The sequence below is a fragment of the Myotis davidii genome, unplaced genomic scaffold (assembly GCF_000327345.1).
Source record: "Myotis davidii unplaced genomic scaffold, ASM32734v1 scaffold189, whole genome shotgun sequence".
Lineage (NCBI taxonomy): Eukaryota > Metazoa > Chordata > Mammalia > Chiroptera > Vespertilionidae > Myotis > Myotis davidii.
Genome location: NW_006383017.1, coordinates 5853625 through 5874034, shown reverse-complemented (window position 1 = coordinate 5874034; position 20410 = coordinate 5853625). Strand labels below are relative to the sequence as shown.

General features: G+C 42.9%; 1 protein-coding gene across 1 annotated transcript in view; it reads left to right on the top strand.

Annotated features, from left to right (window-relative positions):
- The window catches only part of ADAMTS9 (ADAM metallopeptidase with thrombospondin type 1 motif 9), a 157143-nt gene that overhangs the window by 26883 nt on the left and 109850 nt on the right, over positions 1-20410 (top strand). The window contains exons 4-11 of the mRNA XM_006779145.2: positions 1986-2275; positions 4933-5016; positions 5110-5219; positions 6354-6394; positions 6501-6606; positions 11699-11845; positions 13231-13372; positions 15427-15543. Coding sequence (XP_006779208.1) covers positions 1986-2275; positions 4933-5016; positions 5110-5219; positions 6354-6394; positions 6501-6606; positions 11699-11845; positions 13231-13372; positions 15427-15543 — 1037 coding nt within the window. The remainder of the gene's footprint in view (positions 1-1985; positions 2276-4932; positions 5017-5109; positions 5220-6353; positions 6395-6500; positions 6607-11698; positions 11846-13230; positions 13373-15426; positions 15544-20410) is intronic.

Genomic DNA, 20410 nt, shown 5'->3' with positions numbered 1-20410 from the left:
GAGGGCGGGGCCACAACCTCCCTATCCACCCTGCTCTGTTCCTTACAGGGGGGAGCTCCCCAACCCCCTGACGACCCTGCCTTGAGTGTGACATGGGGGGGGGCCCCAACTCCCCAATACACCCTGCTCTGAGCCCGACCAGGGGCTGCACCTAGGGGTTGGGCCTGCCCTCTGCCAGCAAGTCGTTATCTCCCGAGGGGTCCCAGACTGCGAAAGGGCACAGGCCAGGCTGAGGGACCCCCCCACACCAGAGTGCACAAATTTTTGTGCACCGGGCCTCTAGTAGGTTATAAAGATGAAATATTTGCACCTTTAAAAAGTCAAGCCACTTATAATTTAACTTTTTTGTTGTCATTATATATGTCTAGTGGTGTAAAGAATTGTATCCGTGTCTTAGGTAAGCATATTTCTTAGTTGTACAACTCTGTGGACTGTTTGAGACTACAGCTAGTGGCATTTGAAGGGGTGCAGAACAGGCCTCCCGAGGATGTGCCCCTTTGGCACTTGAATTATTTTGAGCTGAAGGCAATCAAGACCCCACAGGCTCGCAAGAAACGTTTTTCTCTCCCTAAAGAATCTATATTAAGGGCCTTGCGCATATTAGAGTTATCACCAGAAATGCCTTTATGATCTATGCATAGGACAGACAAACACTTAACTACTCAACAGCTGCTCCTCTTATGTTCCAATGATTGACTTTTTCCCCTCTGAAGCCCAAGGCTCTTTACCGCCTCCTTAGCTCAGGATGTTATGTACATCTCATTTTATCTTTTTGTCTCTGATCCTCATGTATGTGGGGGGTCTCTGACTATCTCATGTGCATGAGGTTCCCATACATATGTATGTAACTGAATTTGGCCATTTTCTCTTGTTAAAGTGCTTCATGTTAATGTAATATCTAGACCAGCCAGAAGAACCTGGAAGGGCAAAAGGAAGTTTCTCCCTGGCCCACACACAAGCACATTTATAAACTGATAGGCAAGATAACTGATTGAATCATGTTATTACTCAAAGCATATTGTGGCAGGCGCTTTTATGCTTATTCTGTTTACTGTGTGATTGATGGCTTTGAAATTGAATATTCTCACCAGCAATACAAGCTGCAAGCCGAGACTGAGGCTAGTGCTTCTCAAAACATTAACATGAATATGAATCACCTGGAGATCTTGTTAAACTGTAGATTCTGATTTATCAGGTCCTGAGTGGGGCCAGAGAGTCTGCATTTCTTACAAGTTTCCAAGAGTTGCCAGTGCTTCTGGTCCAAGGACCACACTGTGAGCAATAAGCTTGTGTAGAACCCTGGTGGGCAGGGCATGAGTTGGAACTGACTAGCGCTCTCTGTTGTTATGCATCATGGTCCCAACTATCTGTTCACACTCTCTGAGTTTAATGAACTTTCTTAACTGAGCTCTGAAATTCAGAGGCATTGAATAGCAATGATTCTATTCCTAAATTTTGCATATCATAATGATCAAAGACAGTAATAGAAAAATACTATGTCTACCTTGTCATGCATTGTCTATAGTTCCTTTGTGTTGTCTACTAGGCTGCCCACCTCTCAGACCTCTTTATACTGTATCTTAGTGAATAGCTGAGGGGGTGTATCTGAAATACCTCCATTTCCTTTCTCTAGAGCTCTCCGGCTGCCATTGGCCCTTAACTATATGCCAAAGAACAATGAATAGAAACTGCTTAAATGCCAGCAAGACTTTTGTTACCAAATGAAAAGAATCATTTGCAATTGTTAAACTCAGGCCTGATTTCTTGTCTAATACCTTAATAGAGCATTTCTGGAAACTTCAGGTGATCCGAATTTCACATCCTTAGTCATTTAGATGAGAGTGCAGATTGAGTCTGAAGTGTGTTGAACTTGATTTTGTATGCAATTTGACATGAGAGGCATTATTTCAAGATGTGTCCAGTTCAGTTCTTAATATGAAGTAGATGTGACTTGACATGTAATGCATGCCTCTCATGTCTTACAGAACACAGGGATAGTCCCAGTGAGGACAGGAGGAAACCAAGAGCAAGGGAACGGGCAGGAAGGAGCAGCCTGGCTGACGACGTGGCAGCGCTCAAGAGCGGCTTCGCAACAAAGGTGCTTTCTGCCCATGGGAACAAGACGGACAGCGCGAGAGAACAGAGGACCCACAGAAGAACAAAGCGTTTCTTGTCCTACCCACGGTTTGTAGAAGTGATGGTGGTGGCAGACCGAAAAATGATTTCATTCCATGGAGCAAATCTTCAACACTATGTTTTAACTTTAATGTCCATTGTAAGTACACATAAAAGAACCTGATTTATGAGCCCCTACAGGTGCCATGGGGTGAGGGGGGCTTCCATGCAGGGCTTTGGAGGATCGTTCAGGGCTGGCATTTCACCGACTCAGGCAAGTGACTAGAAAGAACATAGATTGTTCATTGGTTGCTGTTTTTAACAGTCATGGCTATCATTGAGTGTTTGTTCTGTGATCATTTGACAATGTGCTTGTTACTTCAAAGGCATAATTTCTAAATGTCGGGCAACTCTGCTAGGTAGGATTATCATCCCTATTTTATAAATAAGAAAACGGAGCCTCAGAGGAGGTGGGTCACTTGCCCATGGTCGTGTGAAGGCTTGGAGACTGATGTGACATCTAGCCGGTCCTGTCGCTGAGACCAGCACTCTGTCTGACATGCGAGCTCGCACAGCCAGGTGTGGGTCTCTAGGCGTCCGCTGCTGGCTGTGAATCAGTCACCTGGGCTCTTCCCCAGGATTCTAATGAGCACCTCGGGTGGGGCCTAGGAATCTCTCCCTCTATTTTTCTATGCCCATTTTGAATTGAAAGAGCAATGCATTTGCATAATTTTTAAAAATCTAACATAAAAGTTCATTGATGAAAAATAACTTGTTCTGCCCTACCCGGTTTGGCTCAGTGGATAGAGTGTTGGCCTGTGGACCAAAGAATCCCGGGTTCGATTCTAGTCAAGGGCACATACCTTGGTTGCAGGCTCCTCCCCAGCCTGGACCCTGGTCGGGCTTGTGCAGGAGGCAACCAATCAAGGTGTTTCTCTCTGTCTTTCTCTCTCTCTTCCACTCTCCCTAAAAATCAATGGAAAAATATCCTTGGTGGAGGATTGACAAAATAAGGAAGTCATTGTTTCCTTTAAAAAAATAAATAACTTGTTCCCTACTCATGCTTCCACTCCTTCCCAGAGGCAACCATTAGTAAGCTTTTTTGGATATGTTTCTAAACGGCTCTGCCCAATAGAGATACAATGTAAGCCACATATATAATCTTATGTTTTCTAGTAGCCTCATGAAATAAAACAAGTAGGTAAATTGATTTTAATAATGCATTTTTATTTTATACCCAAATATTACTTCAAACATTATTAATGAGATAGTTTAATACTTTTCATACTAAGCCTTAAAAATCCAGGATGTTTTATCCTCACTGCACATCTCAGTTGGGACCAGCCACGTTTCTAGTGCTCAGTGACTATGCGTGGCAGGTGGCTACCGTATCGGATGGCACTCAACACTTCTTCAGCATATATGTATGCATTTACAACTGGTTCTCAAACAGAAATGCAGAATTGTCCTGGACTGTTTTATACATTGCTTTTTTCTTGAAATATTGGAGGTGGTTTCATATATATATATGTAATTGATTTTTTTTTTTACAGAGAGGAAGGGAGAGGGATAGAGAGTTAGAAACATTGATGAGAGAGAAACATCGATCAGCTGCCTCCTGCACACTCCCCACTGGGGATGTGCCCACAACCAAGGTACATGCCCTTGACCGGAATCGAACCCAGGACCCTTGAGTCCGCAGGCCGACGCTCTATCCACTGAGCCAAAGCAGTTAGGGCTGGAGATGGTTTTCTATAGCAGTCTCTATGATCTTGCCCCCCTTCACTGACCTTAATTTATTTGAACAGGAATCTACTTTTTATATATTCCTCAAATGAATGTGGAAAGCAACCATGTTTGGGAACATTGCTTTAGAGTTTCTTCCTCCCGCTCCCTGGCCTATGGCTCTCCTTGTCTTTCCCTCACTGCTGTCAACCAGTCCCCAGTGCTCTCCACCCCTCACTGGAGCCTGCCTCCCCTCCGCCCTCCCATGACCCACCTCTGCCATGCTCAGTCCTACGTGTCCCAGCCTTCTCCTGTCCTGGAGCAGAGAAAGAAAAATCTAATCAGACCTTACACAGACTCAACTCCGTTTCCAACCCATGAATTCAGACCTGTCCTAAGAATTCCAATTGTGAGCATGGGCTTGGGTCAAGTTGACAGAGGTTGAGAGTTCTGGCTCTGCTACTCGCCACTGTATATAGACTTGGATGAGTTACTTCATTTCTCTGAGCCTTCGTTTCTTCATTTGTTGAGTAGAGGTTAGAATGATGCCTAGCACAGGTATTACGGAGACTAAATGCATATGCAGTTTTCAGCAAGGTCTAGTCCACGAGAAGCATCCAGTGAATGTTAGCTCTCATAAGTAAACAATATGGGTGAAAAAACTAGATACCGGGTTGTGGAGAATACAGATGCGTGGTAAGCACGCAGAGCAGTGGTATCGGCAAAGACGTGGACAATGTGAGATCCATAATTCGGCAATCGGGACTTCAACTGGGAAGAAGGAGCTTGATCAAAGTTAATATCCAGTATTTTGGCATAGAGAACTATTAAGATGCATGGCCAAGCAATTTTTAAAGAAAGTACCTTAAAACTTAAATGTGTTCGAATTTATTATTATTTAAAACATCTATCTATGAATAATTTTATGAAGATAGTTTTAATGAGTGTTTGATGAATGAATGAAAATTCAAAACTGAAAAATGCATATGCTGCATGAAATGTACAATTAGGTGGAGCCACGCATAAGAAGTGAATTGCTTGCTGCTTACACAGAGTTCACAATTAACTTTGAAAAATTTATCTCGGTTGCAGGTAGCCTCTATCTATAAAGACCCCACTATTGGAAATTTAATTAATATTGTTGTTGTGAACTTAGTTGTGATTCATAATGAACAGGTAATCAAGTTTTTTTCTTCTTTCTTCTCTCTGTATCCGAAACGGCATGTGCAATCGGTACCACGACCAACCATCACTCTTTTCTGTGCTTAGGAGGGACCGCCCATCTCTTTTAATGCCCAGACGACATTAAGGAGCTTCTGCCAGTGGCAGAGGAACAACACAGGTGGGATCCAGCACGATACTGCCATTCTCATCACGAGGTATGCAGTCCTGAGGCTTCTCATCTCGCAGTTTCCAGGCAAGGTGATGGGAGGTGTAGGCTCCTGGCAGCCAGGCCCCGGCACCAGGCTGTTCCACCTCAGCACGGTGGCAGTTGGGAGCAGATAACTCTGTTGTGAGGTGTCCTGTGCATGTCAGGATGCCTAGCAGCATCCGGGTCTCTGCCCACTACTGACCAGTAGCATGTCCTCCTCTCAGTTGTGACCACCCGCAGTATCCTCAGCCCACAGAGGATGCCAAATGCCCTGTGAGGGCGGGGGTAGGCCGGGGTGGGCCGGGGTGGGGGAGGGGAGCACACAATCACCCCCGTTGGGCACCACTTACCCGAAGGTGCTGCATTGGGCAGGCCTGAAAGGAAGTGGCCTTCTAGGGGGCCCGCTGCTCTTCAGATGGAGCCCGTTGTTACCAGGCGGGGTACAGTCCAGTGCTTCCAACTTCTGCGATTTTGCAAGGAGTCGGAGATATGCATTTGTCTATAAAGTGAACTCTCCCAATGTTTAAATCGTAGCTGCTACCTAGAAAATATTCTTAAAAACTGTATGGGGCGACAAAGAGGCCGCTGGCTTGCCTTGCTGGCCACCACGGGCCTCGGATTCGCTCCCAGGCACGCACTCATGAGCACAGAGGGGAGGCCCGTTGTCAGGAGTCTTTGGCATAAACTAGAACAGTGGTTCTCAACCTGTGGGTCACGACCGCTTTGGCGGTCAAACGACCCTTTCACAGGGGTCACCTAAGACCATCCTGCATATCAGATATTTACATTACGATTCATAACTGTAGCAACATTACAGTTACGAAGTAGCAACGAAAATAATTTTATGGTTGGGTCACAACATGAGGAACTGTATTTTAAGGGCCAAAAGGTTGAGAACCACTGAACTAGAATCACTTCGGTGTATGAGGAAAAACCCTGGTCGGAAAGGTTTCTGCGGTCCCAGGCCACCCCTGAGGCAGCAGGAGGCCTTTCCGTGTGGCTTTCTATCCTGAAATCAGTGGTTTTGTAACCCCATCCCGACTGCGGGTGTGTTGTGAGGCCTGGAAGGCTCTGAAGTGGTGGCTGGTACGGATGTTTCCTCTCTGGAGTCATCAAGGCCCTAAGTGTGCTTTGCTTTCAGACAGGACATCTGCAGAACTGAGGACAAGTGTGACACCCTAGGTGAGTCGGCTGTGCGGTCCTCTGCACTCCAAACCTATCCTGCATGTTTTCACTCTTAAGCTACAACTGCCTGTTCAAGTAAACCCTTGTTCTCTCCTTCCCATAGGTCTGGCTGAACTGGGAACCCTTTGTGACCCCTCCAGAAGCTGTTCTATTAGCGAAGATAATGGATTGAGCACGGCTTTTACCATAGCCCATGAACTGGGCCATCTGTATGTTTCCTTTCCCTATTTTCCTTGAGTTTAGAGTGACCTAAACTTTCTTCCTCTGCAACCGTGAGCCTTTCCTTGCCTTTCGAGGGCAAGACACTTCTCAAGTCACAGTAGAATTTGCAGGATTGACGCACTTTGACCCTTGAAGGGAGAAGTGACTTTGATTCCGGAAAGCTGAGTGAATGCCGTGCACTCTCTTTGGCCGCAGCCCCTGCGGATCTTTGGTTTAATTGCACACGTTTTCTATGAAAAGTCTAATATTCTCCCTTCCTACTGGGAATTGGAGGAGGAGGGCTTGACATGTTTGTCAAGGAAGGTCCATCAATGCCCAGCTCATGAGATTTTCACAAATCCAGATCCTCCCTGCTTCTGGTTATATGCCTATAATTCAGACAGGGAAACCTCTCTGTCGTGGGAGAGAATGAACAAAGAGAGAGCAAGGAAAACATGAATTTTGGTCACTAAGTGGTCATTGTGAAACTGGCTTTTCCTTTTGGTCTTTTAGAGGCAGAGCATGGTTAGAACATGTGGCAATATAGTGTAAATTTGCTAGAAACTATTCTGCTATTTGAGCTGCATCGTTTTCTTTCCATAAGTAATAATTAAATTACATCTTTTTGAAATCATTTTCTCAGATGTCACTAATGGAGTTGCATATCAATTTTCATGTCAGATGTTAACTTCGTAACTGACATCATCTGTTACGCAAGTTCGATCACCCACCAGGCTTTCGAAGGCACCGCTGTGCGGGGTGCGGTGCTAGGCTAAAGCAAGGCAGATAGATAGGTATCTCTCCACTTCAGTTCAACATAGAATGGGTACATTTCAAAACTAGCACCTTTCAAGCATATTTTCAGAGCATACCCCTTTTCTTTAAAGGACATGTGATCAGATACCCAATATCGATAGCGCACAAAAGCTTGGCTTTCATTAAGCAGCTGAGGTGGCCAGAGTCCCATTAGTCAGCTTGCTCTCTGTCCTTTTGGTTTCTCAAATGCTGTCATGAAACTCGAGGATTTATTGGAACTCAGTTTGAAAACTACTGATCCCCCCAGTGTTTCCCAAAGCACAGGAATTTGAACACCATTTCCAAAAGAATGGTCGGTGAAAACAAAAGGAGTTTGGTAGTCTGATATTCGTTATTTTTCCATTACAGTTGACATTCAGGGCTATGCTATATTAGCTTCAGGTGTACAGCACAGTGGTTAGAAAAGCGTGTACTTTCCAGAGTGGTCTCCCTGCCACTTCAAGTGCCCACCTGGCCCCAGACTAGTTATCACATACTAGTTACCACATACTAGTTATCACATACTAGTTATCATGATATTAGTGACTCTGTTCCCTGTGCCGAACTTTACATCCCTGTGACCGTTCTCTAACTACCAATCGGTACTTCTTAATCCCTTCACCTTTTCACCCAGCCCCACCCCTTCCCCTCTAACAGTTCAGTCTGTTCTCTGTACCTGTCTCTATTTTGTTCGTGTGTTTATTTGTTCATTAGATTCCACATATAAGCGAAGTCTTTCTCTGTCGCACTTATTTCACTTAGCATAATACCCTCTGGGTCAGCGGTTCTCAACCTGTGGGTCACAACCCCTTTGGGGGTTGAATGACCCTTTCACCGGGGTCGCCTAAGACGATCGGAAAACACATATATAATTACATATTGTTTTTGTGATTAATCACTATGCTTTAATTATGTTCAATTTGTAACAATGAAATTGGGGGTCACTACAACATGAGGAACTGTATTAAAGGGTGGTGGCATTAGGAAGGTTGAAAACCACTGCTCTAGGTCCATCCATGCTATTACAGGGAAAAAAATGAGTTTTGTAAAAGTGACTTAAAATTTTTCTTTTTTTACTGAATTTTTGGGGTGACATTTAGGTTTTAAGTGTACAATTCCATAACACATCACCTGTATATTGTTCTGTGTGCTCACCACCCAGTCAAGTCTTCTTCCATCACCCTTTATCTCCCTGTATCCTATTCTACCCCACCCACACCCCGCTTTCCCTCTGGTAATCACCATACTATTGTCTGTGTCTCAGAGTTGTGGTGGTTGTTTTTTGCTTAATCCCTTTACCTTTTCAACCCAGTCTCCCACCCCCTCACTCCCTCTGACAGCTGTCGGTCGGTTTGTTCTCTGTATCCATGAGTCTGTTTCTATTTTGTTTATTTTGTTCATTAGGATTCCACATTTAAGTGAGATCATATGGCATTCGTCTTTCTCTGACTGGCGTATTTCACATACTCTCCAGGTCGATTCTCAGCCTTGTGGCTAAGATCAAGTGTAGAATCTGTTCTTATTCAGTTTGGCAGTCATGTGAGTTTAAAAAATGTTTGTCTAGTCCAGCCGTGGGCAAACTACAGCCCGCGGGCGGGATCCGGCCCATTTGAAATGAATAAAACTAAAAAAAAAAGACTGTACCCTTTTATGTAATTATGTTTACTTTGAATTTATATTAGTTCACACAAACACTCCATCCATGCTTTTGTTCTGGCCCTCCGGTCCAGTTTAAGAACCCATTGTGGCCCTCGAGTCAAAAAGTTTGCCCTCCCCTGTCTGTCCCTGGTTGGAGTCACAAGGCTAAATCGTATAAAATAAAGGCTCTGACAAGTTCTATAGTAAACTGTTGATTTTGTTTAACTTGGTTTTCCCAAACCTATTTTAACAGAATCTTTTAGGAATATTTGTTTATTTTACATAAAATGTAATACATTTCTTTGGAAGTGTAGGTAGGAGGGCAGATTTAACCGTGAAGATCAGGTGGCATTCCACCAGGACTGCTGTTCCTTTCCTAGGAAATGGAATAGGAAATATTACAAATAGGAAGGCATTCAAATTTCCATTAGCAGACTAACATTTCTCCCCAACATATGGCTAAGAAAAGTGTACCATTTGAAGAAATACTATTAATTTCCTTCCAACAAGAGCTTATAAACTTCTTTAGACTGTGTATAATATTGACATTTTGAGGAAAGTGAGCATTTTGAGTAGCAAAAACTAAATTATTTTCAGCTGTTGAGAAAATTCAATGCATAGTTAACAAATATCTTCCCTGCACAAAACCCAAGTCGGCGGCATAGTTAAGGGGTTTTCACTTCCATGATGTCCTGTAGTCCTCACCAGTCGCACAGGTAGGGGTTGTTGTTCCTCTGGGCCTGACCTGGCGGTACTACGCTGGGTACCTGCTTTCAGGCAGAGGTCGTCTGGGAGCCAGAGACCAAGTTCTGGACTGAATGGTTCCACATTCTGCTTGACTTGAAATTGTATGCTGTTTTCCTACCTGTGAAGTGGGGAAAATACATATATACCCCATCTCAAAAGTCTCAGAAAACGAAATATGAAATCTGGTGGATGATGTGTTATGAAACGAAAAGTATATTCCTAACCCTTTAATGAATTCTTTGTATTTTGATGCTTTGTCTCATGAAGTTAGGTTTACTTACAGTGAAGGAAAGTGAAAATCACAGATTTTCTACTGAACCTTTTAACAATTACATGTTAAGGTGTTTCAGTCCGGACTTTCTGATGATAAAAATCCCAACAGCCATTGGTGCGGGGGGGCGGGGGGGGGCGCGCAGGGGGGAGCAATTGCTCTTGTATCTGTTGAGTGTCATTGAATGCCTCACAAACAGCCCCTCCCCTCTTGCACCAGAATGTCCATAGACACAGAGTGGAAGAGGAAGATGGGGAGGTAATTCAGTGTCTTCTGGATATAGAAATCTTTCCACAATATTCCTGACAAATCATCACAACTCATCTAACATAGGGACTATCGATTATATACATATACTCCCAAACAAGAGGCTTTAGAACCAGACTAAAGCAGATTGCAATCCCAGTTCCCCCATCTTAGTAGCCTTACGGCCTCAATCAAGTAATTAAAGGTCTAAACTCAGTTTCCTTGCCTGTAAAAAATGGGTAGTAATTGTATTATTCATTGGGTCAAATAGGTAATTAAGTGAAAAAAAGCATCTGACACATTTAACACACTGTCCTGTGTGTTGTGAATGCAAAAAAAAGTTTTGGTTATTATTGGTTAGTAAGTGCTTAATGAATATGTATTATTACCTAGCCCCCGCTTTGAGCAAATGTGCCTGATATTTGAATGAAAAGAAGTTTTCTGATTACGTGATGAAATAAAGTGGATTTAGTCAAGCTCCGGTCGGGGGGTGAGGAGTAAACACCAGCTCCTTTGCACAACAGAGAACTCAACAGAGAAAGTCAATTTGGATGCTTGGCTTGGGTTGGCTTTGGTGGTATAGGTGGTATTACTGACTATGCAGCTGCACTAGAAACCTGGGCAGTCATTCTTTTAAGAAAATGGACTTGTAAGCATTAAGATCTCCTTTTAAGTTCAAACAAGACAGTTCGAGTTTTTCCATCCTACAATTTCCATTAGGCAGTTACTCCATCTGGTAATTACTGTGGACCCAAATGTTTTTGAATATATATCTATTGATATCAGAGAAGAAGGGAGAAGGAAAGAGAGTTAGAAACATCAATAATGAGAGAGAACCATTGATCGGCTGCCTCCTGCACGCCCCACACTGGGGATCGAGCCCACAACCCAGGCATGTGCCCTGACCGGGGATCGAACCATGACCCCCTGGTTCATAGGTCTACACTCAACCATTGAGCCATGCCGGCCAGGCATGGGACCCAAATTTTTGAAAGAAAAAGAAAACCAAACACATGAGAAATCAATGGACTGGACCTCACAGACTTTTATCCCAGCTTTTACTTTTATATGAAGCAAGTCTACACACTTCTAACTCTCTGATTTCCATTTTCAAGATGAGCTAGTGAAGTAAATACCTCCCTACATGCTAAATTATTCATATGCATTAAACTTGTGATTGGGGAAAGTCATGCAGACAGGACAGCCCTCTGAGCTTGTTGGCCAATGGGTAGTTATCAAGCTGAGAATGGTATGTTGATCATACAACTGATGTTTCTGGAATGACAAATGCTTCCCATCAGTTAATAAAAATGTTTTTGGACAGGTGCATTCTTGAAATCAATGATAACAGCTCGATCCCTTGGTATGTATTGACATTCTCATCCTTGTCTTGTTGGCCTTAGGTTTAATATGCCTCATGACGACAGCAATAAGTGCCAAGAAGACGGAGTCAAGAATCCCCAGAATGTCATGTCTCCAACATTGAACTATTACTCCATGCCCTGGAAGTGGTCAAAGTGTAGTAAAAAATACATCACTGAATTTTTAGAGTAAGACTTGAACTTTCTTGTAGCACAGACTTGGGGATGGGGGGGTGGTGGGAAATGTAGAGCTAAGCTTTTTTTTTTAGTTGTTTTTTTGTTGACATTCCTTGGAGGAGGAAAAAAAAATACTCTCTGCCATCTGTGCAGTTCATGTCTTTGCCCGAGTTCAGAAGATTACAGACTAAGCAAAAAAGGAAAATTGAACCTTACAGAGAATGTGTAAATGTTGCTTTATTCCTGGTAAAGTTAGGAAATCTGTTCCGATCCTGGGGGAGGGACCGACCATGAATGTGATTATATGATGAAGGAAGTCCACAAATATTTATGGGCTTTAACTTCATCATTTTGGCTTGGAGAGGGGTAGGATAGTGAGGCAATCCCAAAGAAGTTATCTGGTGGATGAAAATTGCAGCACAACTTCCTGTTGTTGAATGGAAGACCGATCTCTCTCTCCTTTCTCTCCTCTCTTTTCTTGTTTTGTTTTTTAAGTTTCCTGCCAGGGTGCTCAAAGATCCAATTACATTGTACAATATCCCTGTGTCACGGACTTATTGCTTTTCTCTCCCAGAAGTACGAAAGATTAAGTGATTGTCCGGAGGTCATTGGGTATATATTTCTGCAACCACAGGAAAGAGAGGGCTTTATTAGTCTGAACTCACTGGGTGTGAATTTTCCAGAAGTGTTTGTAGAAAAGTCAAAAGGCCTGGAGGGCTGCTGGTTTTCCTCTTAATCAGGTGGCCTAAAGGTGTTTCTCAAGAAAGTTGTTAATTAATTCACTCATCTATTCAACAAACATTTACTAAACATCGGTTGTTATGAAAGATGAAAAAGACACTATCTTTGCTGCTAAGAACTTACAGTCTTTTGGAAAAGATTGTAACAAAATTAAAAACAAAAAGATAATTGCCCTGAAATGTGATGAATGCTATAACAAATACATCTTTCCTACTAGCTGGGCTGTATACATAGCCAATCAGAGTACAAACAAGTATACACCAAAATATATAACTTCAGCTTCTAGATTTAACCCTGGGTGAAAAGAATAAAACAGATATAAGAAAGGAACTGTCCTGCACTAGCTGGTTTGGCTCAGTGGATAGAGCAGCAACCTATGGACTGAAGGGTCACAGGTTGGATTCCAGTCAAGGGCACTTGCCCGGGTTGCAGGCTTAATCCTCAGTGTGGGGTGTGCAGGAGGTAGCTGGTCAATGATTCTCTCTCGTCATTGATATTTCTATCTCTCTCTCCCTCTCCCTTCCTCTCTGACATTAATAAAAAGGAACTGTCTGCCCTACCATTACAATGGCAGATGGCCTTCCCTTTCAACTGGAGGTGTTGACAAGCCATGAGTCACCCACCACACTCACCATCTGTATTTTTGCTTTCCATAGCACTGGTTACGGCGAGTGTTTGCTTAATGAACCTGGATACAGAGCCTACAGTTTGCCTTCCCAAATGCCAGGCCTCCTTTACAATGTGAATAAACAATGTGAATTGATTTTTGGACAAGGTTATCAGGTGTGCCCGTATATGGTAAGTGTTTGGGGATTGATTCTGGACTTCTTTTTATTGGTAGTTTTCCATTAGATTTTCACCCTAATATAAACCACCCATGGAAAAGTTGAGAATGGTCCATTGACTCAATGGAAGTAGAAATGACGAAGGTGATTAGTCACAGTGTTCACTGGTAGATGGTGCTTTCTCTGCACTTTCCCATTACCCTCTCGGGTCAGTCCAACAGGAGATGCTCACAGAGGACAGGGTGCAGATCTGGTGATGGCCGAGCTCAACCCTTCTCTCTCCTCGTCTCTTCTCGTGCCCATTGACCTGTCTAGTTGACCTTTATTAGAGGAATTCTTCTAGATTCAGTAAAAGTAACACATGAGACAAACCTGTTTCCCTGTTTTAGCTCATCAAAGCTATTCCTGTGAAATCATTTCTGGTGGTAGCTCAGCTGGTGGGTGTGTGGCATTTTGATGTATGTGTTGTGGACATGTGGACCAATGATATGATCCAGTGGCTCTCAGATTTCAGAGGAGCTGAACTGTGCTTCTTTGGGGTGCCCCATTCTGTCTCACTGGGTATATGTGTTTGTTCATTTTGCTGGGAGAAATTTCAGAAATAGCATGGTGAATTGGGAAGTACAGTGATTCCATAGAAATACATAACAAAATATCTTGAGTAAAATCTATCCATGATTATATTAATTTCTGTGTTATTCATGATAGTAAACTTTAGGAATAATCCAAATGCCCTATAATAGAAATGTTGAGCCATTTATGGTGTCTCTAGTTAGTGCAATACTCTACAACAATTAAAAATTAACTACACTTGGAAACATGATCCTAATATCTTTTAAGTTAAAATAACAGGATAAATAATTATTTTGTAGAGCATGTTTTCAACTGTAAAAGCCAAGGAACTATAGGAAAGACTGAGTAGTTTGAGGCTTTTCTATTTTTTTAATAAATAAATTATTAGCCCTGGGTGGTGTTGCTAAGTGGTTAGAGCATCGTCCCATGCACTAAAGAGTCTTGGATTCAATATTGGTCAAGGACATGTACCTGGGTTACAGGTTCAATCCCTGGCCCCAGTTGGGGTGTGTGTGGGAGGCAACCAATGTGTCTCTCTCACATTGATGTCTCTCTCTCTCTACAGCCCCCCTGGCCACCTCACCCATGTCTCCCTCCCTTCTACTCTCTCTAAAAAATCAATGAAAACCATTTTCGGGTGAGGATTAATGTAAAATAAAATAAAATTTTAGTACTTTCTAAATGTCTCTATTATGAGCATGGTTTAGTGTAATAATCAGGAAGAAGTTCTTTAAAATGTATGCCCCGAAATAGAGCTAAATATATCAACTTGTGTAAATCTAAAACATACTGTGTATGTGTAGAGGGGGAAAGCAAGTTACAAGGCCTATGAGCATATCCTGAAATGCTGAATGCTATTGTTTGCTTCAAGTTGAAATGTATAGTAGACATTTGTGGTCAAAGCAACAGGAGTGAAGAAATGATGGCCACCACTCAGGACAGTGGTCATCTCTGGGAGAAGGGGAAGGGGCTGGGACTGAGGAGGGATGTACCAGGCCTTCAGCTGCGCCTGTGAGGTTTTCTTTAGTTGGGTGGTGGGTCCATGGCTATCCATTATGTGGCTGTTTGCACTTTTTGTAAGTCTGAAATGTTCACAATAGTTTGTCCCTTTTTCCCTCTCATAATTCCTGACACCCTGGAAAGGAGTCATCCGATGACTGTGGAATTATGTAGCCTGCTAGAAGAAAGCACTAGTTTTGTGGTCAGGCCAAACCTAAACTGAAATCGCAACTAATCCCAACACCTGATCTCCAGTCGCACTGGATGCACGGAAGCCCCCCTTTCACACCATCTCACGTCCTGCCAGCCATAGACATGTGTCTCAGAAGCTGGCCTCTGTGTCCCTCAGAATATTTGATCACTTATCATACCAAGAAATCAAACCCTTTTCAACGGGTACTGTATCACTGGCAAAACATTAACTGGAAGTAATGCTAGCCTTGTTTGCTGTCATCTAATCATGTTGTCTCTGATTGCCCTGTGACTTGAAATAAGCAGCTGCAGTGCCGACGACTCTGGTGCAGTAACGCGGATGGAGCAGATATAAACAGCAAAGGCTGCCAGACTCAGCACACGCCCTGGGCCGATGGCACCGAGTGCCAGCCTGGAAAGGCAAGTAATGCCCCAACCCTGCCTTCTGTCTTGGGGCGGAAATGGGTAAGGCTTTGGCTGCAGGGCCAGTCGCCACTGTTGGCTATTAGTGCAGCATGTTTTAGCATGCAGAATACCTTTTTGAGGCAAGAGGTTCCGTTTTACTATTGAAAATGGTGAAAACTTAAAATTGTTGTCTAATATTGGTCCAATGCATGTGACTATAACTATTGCCTCCATTTTAAGACATACTTTTTCTCATTTTGGTATTTCTGAAACCCCAGTGTGCTTTTGAATGTATAGGTACATTTAATGTGAGGTAATCTTTCTTTTTCTTCTTTCTGTCTCTTTTGGAGGTGGCAATGGAATTCTATTCATATATGCTGAAACATCTTAAAACCAAACAAACAGAGAAATACAGTAAACTTACTGTGTTCCCTACTGGGATACCAGACTTTTCCCAACCTTTGTCCCTTTAAGAAGTGATGATGTTACCTGGGATATATCCAAGTCCAAATTCTCAGTTGGCTCCCACTTGTTAGTAACCACACAAAATATGCTACTTGCATGGCCCTATGATAACAATGTCCCATGCATCTGGGAGCACGATTAATGCAACCTGCTTCACCTGGTATCCATCTCAGAAAAAAAAAAAGTAACTATATTAGTGATATCATCATCACCCAAAAAATTTGGTTAGAAAGTGTTTTCTAACCCATATAAACGCTGATTTTTTAAAATCCATATGGAAAATGGATTTCACTCAGCAATGATGCAACTCCTGGGTTATATTCTGAGTCTTATATTTTTCCTGTCTTCTCTCTTCTTCCCATTGTCTACTTTGCTCGCTTTTAATATTTTATTCTCATCTCACATTTTTCCCCTCCACTTTTCCTTATGGAATCAATAGCACCAGTTTCCATGGAAGGGGTCCTAAAGAGATGACAGAAAGGAATTCTCTTTCCCCCAATTCTATAGATAGGGAACAGAAAAAGAAACGGCTTGCCCAAGATCTCACAGTTCATTCAGGGCAGAGTCCCCGACACCTGAGCCCCCGCCCTCCGGAACTCCCGCCTCTGTTTGGTCTGAAGGGTCAGTAACTGAGTTTCAGTTTCTATTGGTGAAACAGGAGGACTAGTGGTTTCTTCGCTCATCACTCAGGCAATTACATGAGCTGGAGGACATGAACGTTATTTGAAAAACATCAAATTCAATACAAAATTACAATGAAGATGATTTTTTTACTTGCCTTGGTGACTACGTCAGTTCAACTTATCACTTCTTAATGGCTAGGACTTCAGCAATTAGGTATACACCTTTCCCCAATGAAACCTCACCAAAGCTACATGCATACATAGGTACAGCCACCTCTGTACCTTTCATTAGCTTAAAAAGAAATATATCTCCTTGGTCAAAGCGAATCTTGCACTTTTCATGGGACATTTAATTCAACGTGTTGATGGCCAGAGGGTCATAGCTTTGAGTGGGGAATAGGTTCTTGGGTTTTCATGGCAGCCTTTAGGAATTCACTCATCGTTATGAAATGAAGAGGCCTCAGCATCCTAAACACAGTGGCCCCGACAGCTGCCACCAGTTGGTGGGAGATGCCAGTAGGCATGATACCCTGTTGATGACTTGGTGAGTGGGCTTGACTTAGAGCCAGTCAACTACGTTACTTACATTGAACCTGTTTAATCTCAGAAAAATCACTATCATTGTGTTGTGGTTCTTGTCAATCTGATGTACTCATCCACTATGTCCATTTCTGACACGTGCTATTGCTTTAAGAAACTCTAACAAAGAAGGATTCTCAATAATATAACTCAGTGAATTATATTTAGTAAGTTGTCATGAACAGGCTGCCAAGTGACCTGGTATCCCACTCAATCCTGGAACACAGAACGTGGGAGGATGTCTGTTGTGTCCTTTTCCAATCTTCTGTTTTTGTAGCAGACGCAGATGATAAGGGACTGCAGGGTAATCTTATGCCTGAGGGATGGGAAATGTGGGAGATCTTTCAGAAGGCTTTTTCAATGTATGCTTGAGTTCAGCAAGAATGAGGGACTTCAGGGCATCCCAAGGGCAGATTCAGAGCATGTTCTGGGCAGCAACTCTGCAGAGAAAATGATGGGAACCTTTCTAGTTGTGTTTTAGGGAAGTGGGGAAAAGTGTCCGAGTCTAGTGGCTTTTACTAAAGAACTGGGGATATGTGTGTTTATTTGCCTGGAGAGTATTTATGCATTTTACAAATGCCAGGGATGTTGGCATAGAAATTCTGTGTGTTCCTCATTTTGTTTTTATAGAATTGGCAGTAAAACCATACACTTTCCTCTAGAAAATTCATTCTCCCTTGGTGGAGGGGTTCGTTTTTTTTCCTTTCTCTTCTTCCTGCCCTGCTCCCTCTGCAGGGAGCTCTCCAGAGCTGCTGACAAATGTTCTTGTGATGAACGTCTCCGTCTCTTTATTTCCCCCATTCTCTTGTTAAGTCCATTAACATTTTTATTTAAACCCTGGTTGTGAGTCTCAGGTTTGAAACTTCTGTTTTAGGCCTCCTTGGCACAAAATTGATCCCCAAGTCCCCTTTTCCAACCTCTTTTTTTTTTTTTTTTTGAAGCAACTTGGCGATTATTTAGGTAGAATATCATTTAAATGGATCTGGACACTTTTAGGAAAGGCTGACTGTATTTTGGCTGGGGTTCTACCAGCCACTTAATGATTTGTTATGATGTAAGGGCTGTTCCAATATGTAATTATTGTTTGTCAGCTTTGCCTGGAAAGATAGACTATCTTGGCACATATTTGCCAAACAGCCACGATGCCCAGCCTCTGTCACCTGAGGCTGTCCCCTGCCCCTCTGAGGCTCTGCCTCTCCTCTGAATACCTGTCCGTGGTCACATAGGTAGACGTGTTTCCTTTGTAGACCAGTGTTCAATTAGAAGCTTACTTTTTTAAAGGGACCATGTTAGGACATTTGCGTGCAGTGCTGGATGGTAGCACTCTGGCATTTTCCTCTGAAGTTTATTGTTTGTTCTTCTATGGAAGTAGCGTCTATAGAATAGAGAGAGCACAGACTGCAAATAGTGTCAAAAGGAGAAAAAGAATATATATCCAGGCAATTTCTTATTATTAAACTCCATGAATCATCATAGGAACTTTTTCCTTATTTTGTGGAATTTATAAAGTGTGTATCTGGCACCAAGACTCGAAGGCTGAATTTGGGCAATAGCTATGACCTCAATTATATATTAATTAGAAATGTTGTCCAGGTCAGACCCAATTATAGTAGTGTAAGCAAACAGCATTTTTTTTTTCTGACACAAAAATTCTAGTCCACATTGAAACAGGTTATGGAGCTGTTGTGGCAGCTCCCCCAAATCATCAGAGACCCAGGCTCCTAATTTCTTTCTACTCCACTATCACATGCAAATGGTCTTCATCCTCAAAGTCACAAAATAGCTGCTGCAGCTCCAGCCATCAAGTCTGAGTTCCAGGCAGAATGAAGCCAAAGGGCAAGGAACAAAGGGGCAAAGAACCTTCCCAGAATCTCACCCAGTGAATCCTGCTAACATCTCTGACCACTCTTATCTGTTTAAGAATCGGGGGATATACAGAGTCTGTAGTAAGAATGAAAGAGAGAATGGATATCAAGTAGACAACTTAGATTTACCAAACCATTTATTTGCTTTTATTTTAAATTTCAGTCTTTATTTAGATGTCAGAATGGCCCCATTTGCTCACAGTGGAGAGATAGGCAATATGTGACACAGTTAGGGGTGCACTCTTGAGTCAGATGGTCTAATGGTTAGGCTCTGCCTCTTACTGAGGTTTGGCCTCAACCCCTTTGTGTCTTCCCTTGCTTTTCTGTAGAAATGGGGGTAACTAACAGTACTACTTCGTCATGTGCTGTGAGAGTTAAGTAAGTTAATATGGAAGTTAAGTAAGTTAATAATGCTTAGCACAGGGCCTGACAAATATTAAGTGCAAATGTTTGCCATTATTTTTGCTAACTCTAAGTCTGGTCCCCATGTGCTCAGCTGCGTAGTGGGTGCTTAGATGCACTGTCCCCTGTTACACTCCAAGACAACTTTGGTCGCTTTTCATCTGTGGAAGCGGAGTTCAGTGACTCCCCGAAGGGCACAGCACTGTTAGTGGAAACTAGACTTTTCTGCTACACCTGCCCCTGTGCTGTCCAGAATGGCAGCCACTAGCCAAGGCGGCTGGTGAGCATTTGAAATGTCAGTCTGAACCGAGATGTGCTTAAGTGGAAAAACATGCCAGATGTTGAGACCTAGATGGACAAAAGGATTTAAAAACTCATTTATAATTTTGTGTTGATTATACATATAGAAATAATAATGTTTCAGATATTTTGAGCTAAATAAGAGATATTAAAATTAATTCCCATTTTCTTTTAATGTGGCTTCTAGGAACTGTTAGTCTGGCTTAAAGATGTGACTCAAGTCGCATTCTCCTTGGGGGGTGGCGCTCTAGACGAGCGGTCGCCAGCCTTTCGGACCTCACCGGCCACCAGTTGGCGACTGCTGCCTGGACAGCAGCCGCTCTCTTTTATCCCTACTGCGTGTGTGCCCAGAATGTTCAAGACCAGGGTAGAGGTGCATGGGAAGTGGCTTCAGGGGTGTTGTGGGCACCTCTGCCTCTGCCTGCATGTCTTGGGTACCGAGTTGCCCAGGATTCTTTGGAGGCAGAACCTTTTAGGTCTTAGCCAAACAGCCCAGGGAAAAGGACGTGTCCTCAGATACTCAGAGAGGTTACTTACGAGGGACAAGACGCAGCAGAATAGACAATTTAATGACACTCGTTCACCAAGTCTTTCCTGGGACCAGCCATTCAGACTGGGACCTTCACCTGCTTCTTTTTGCTCACTTTC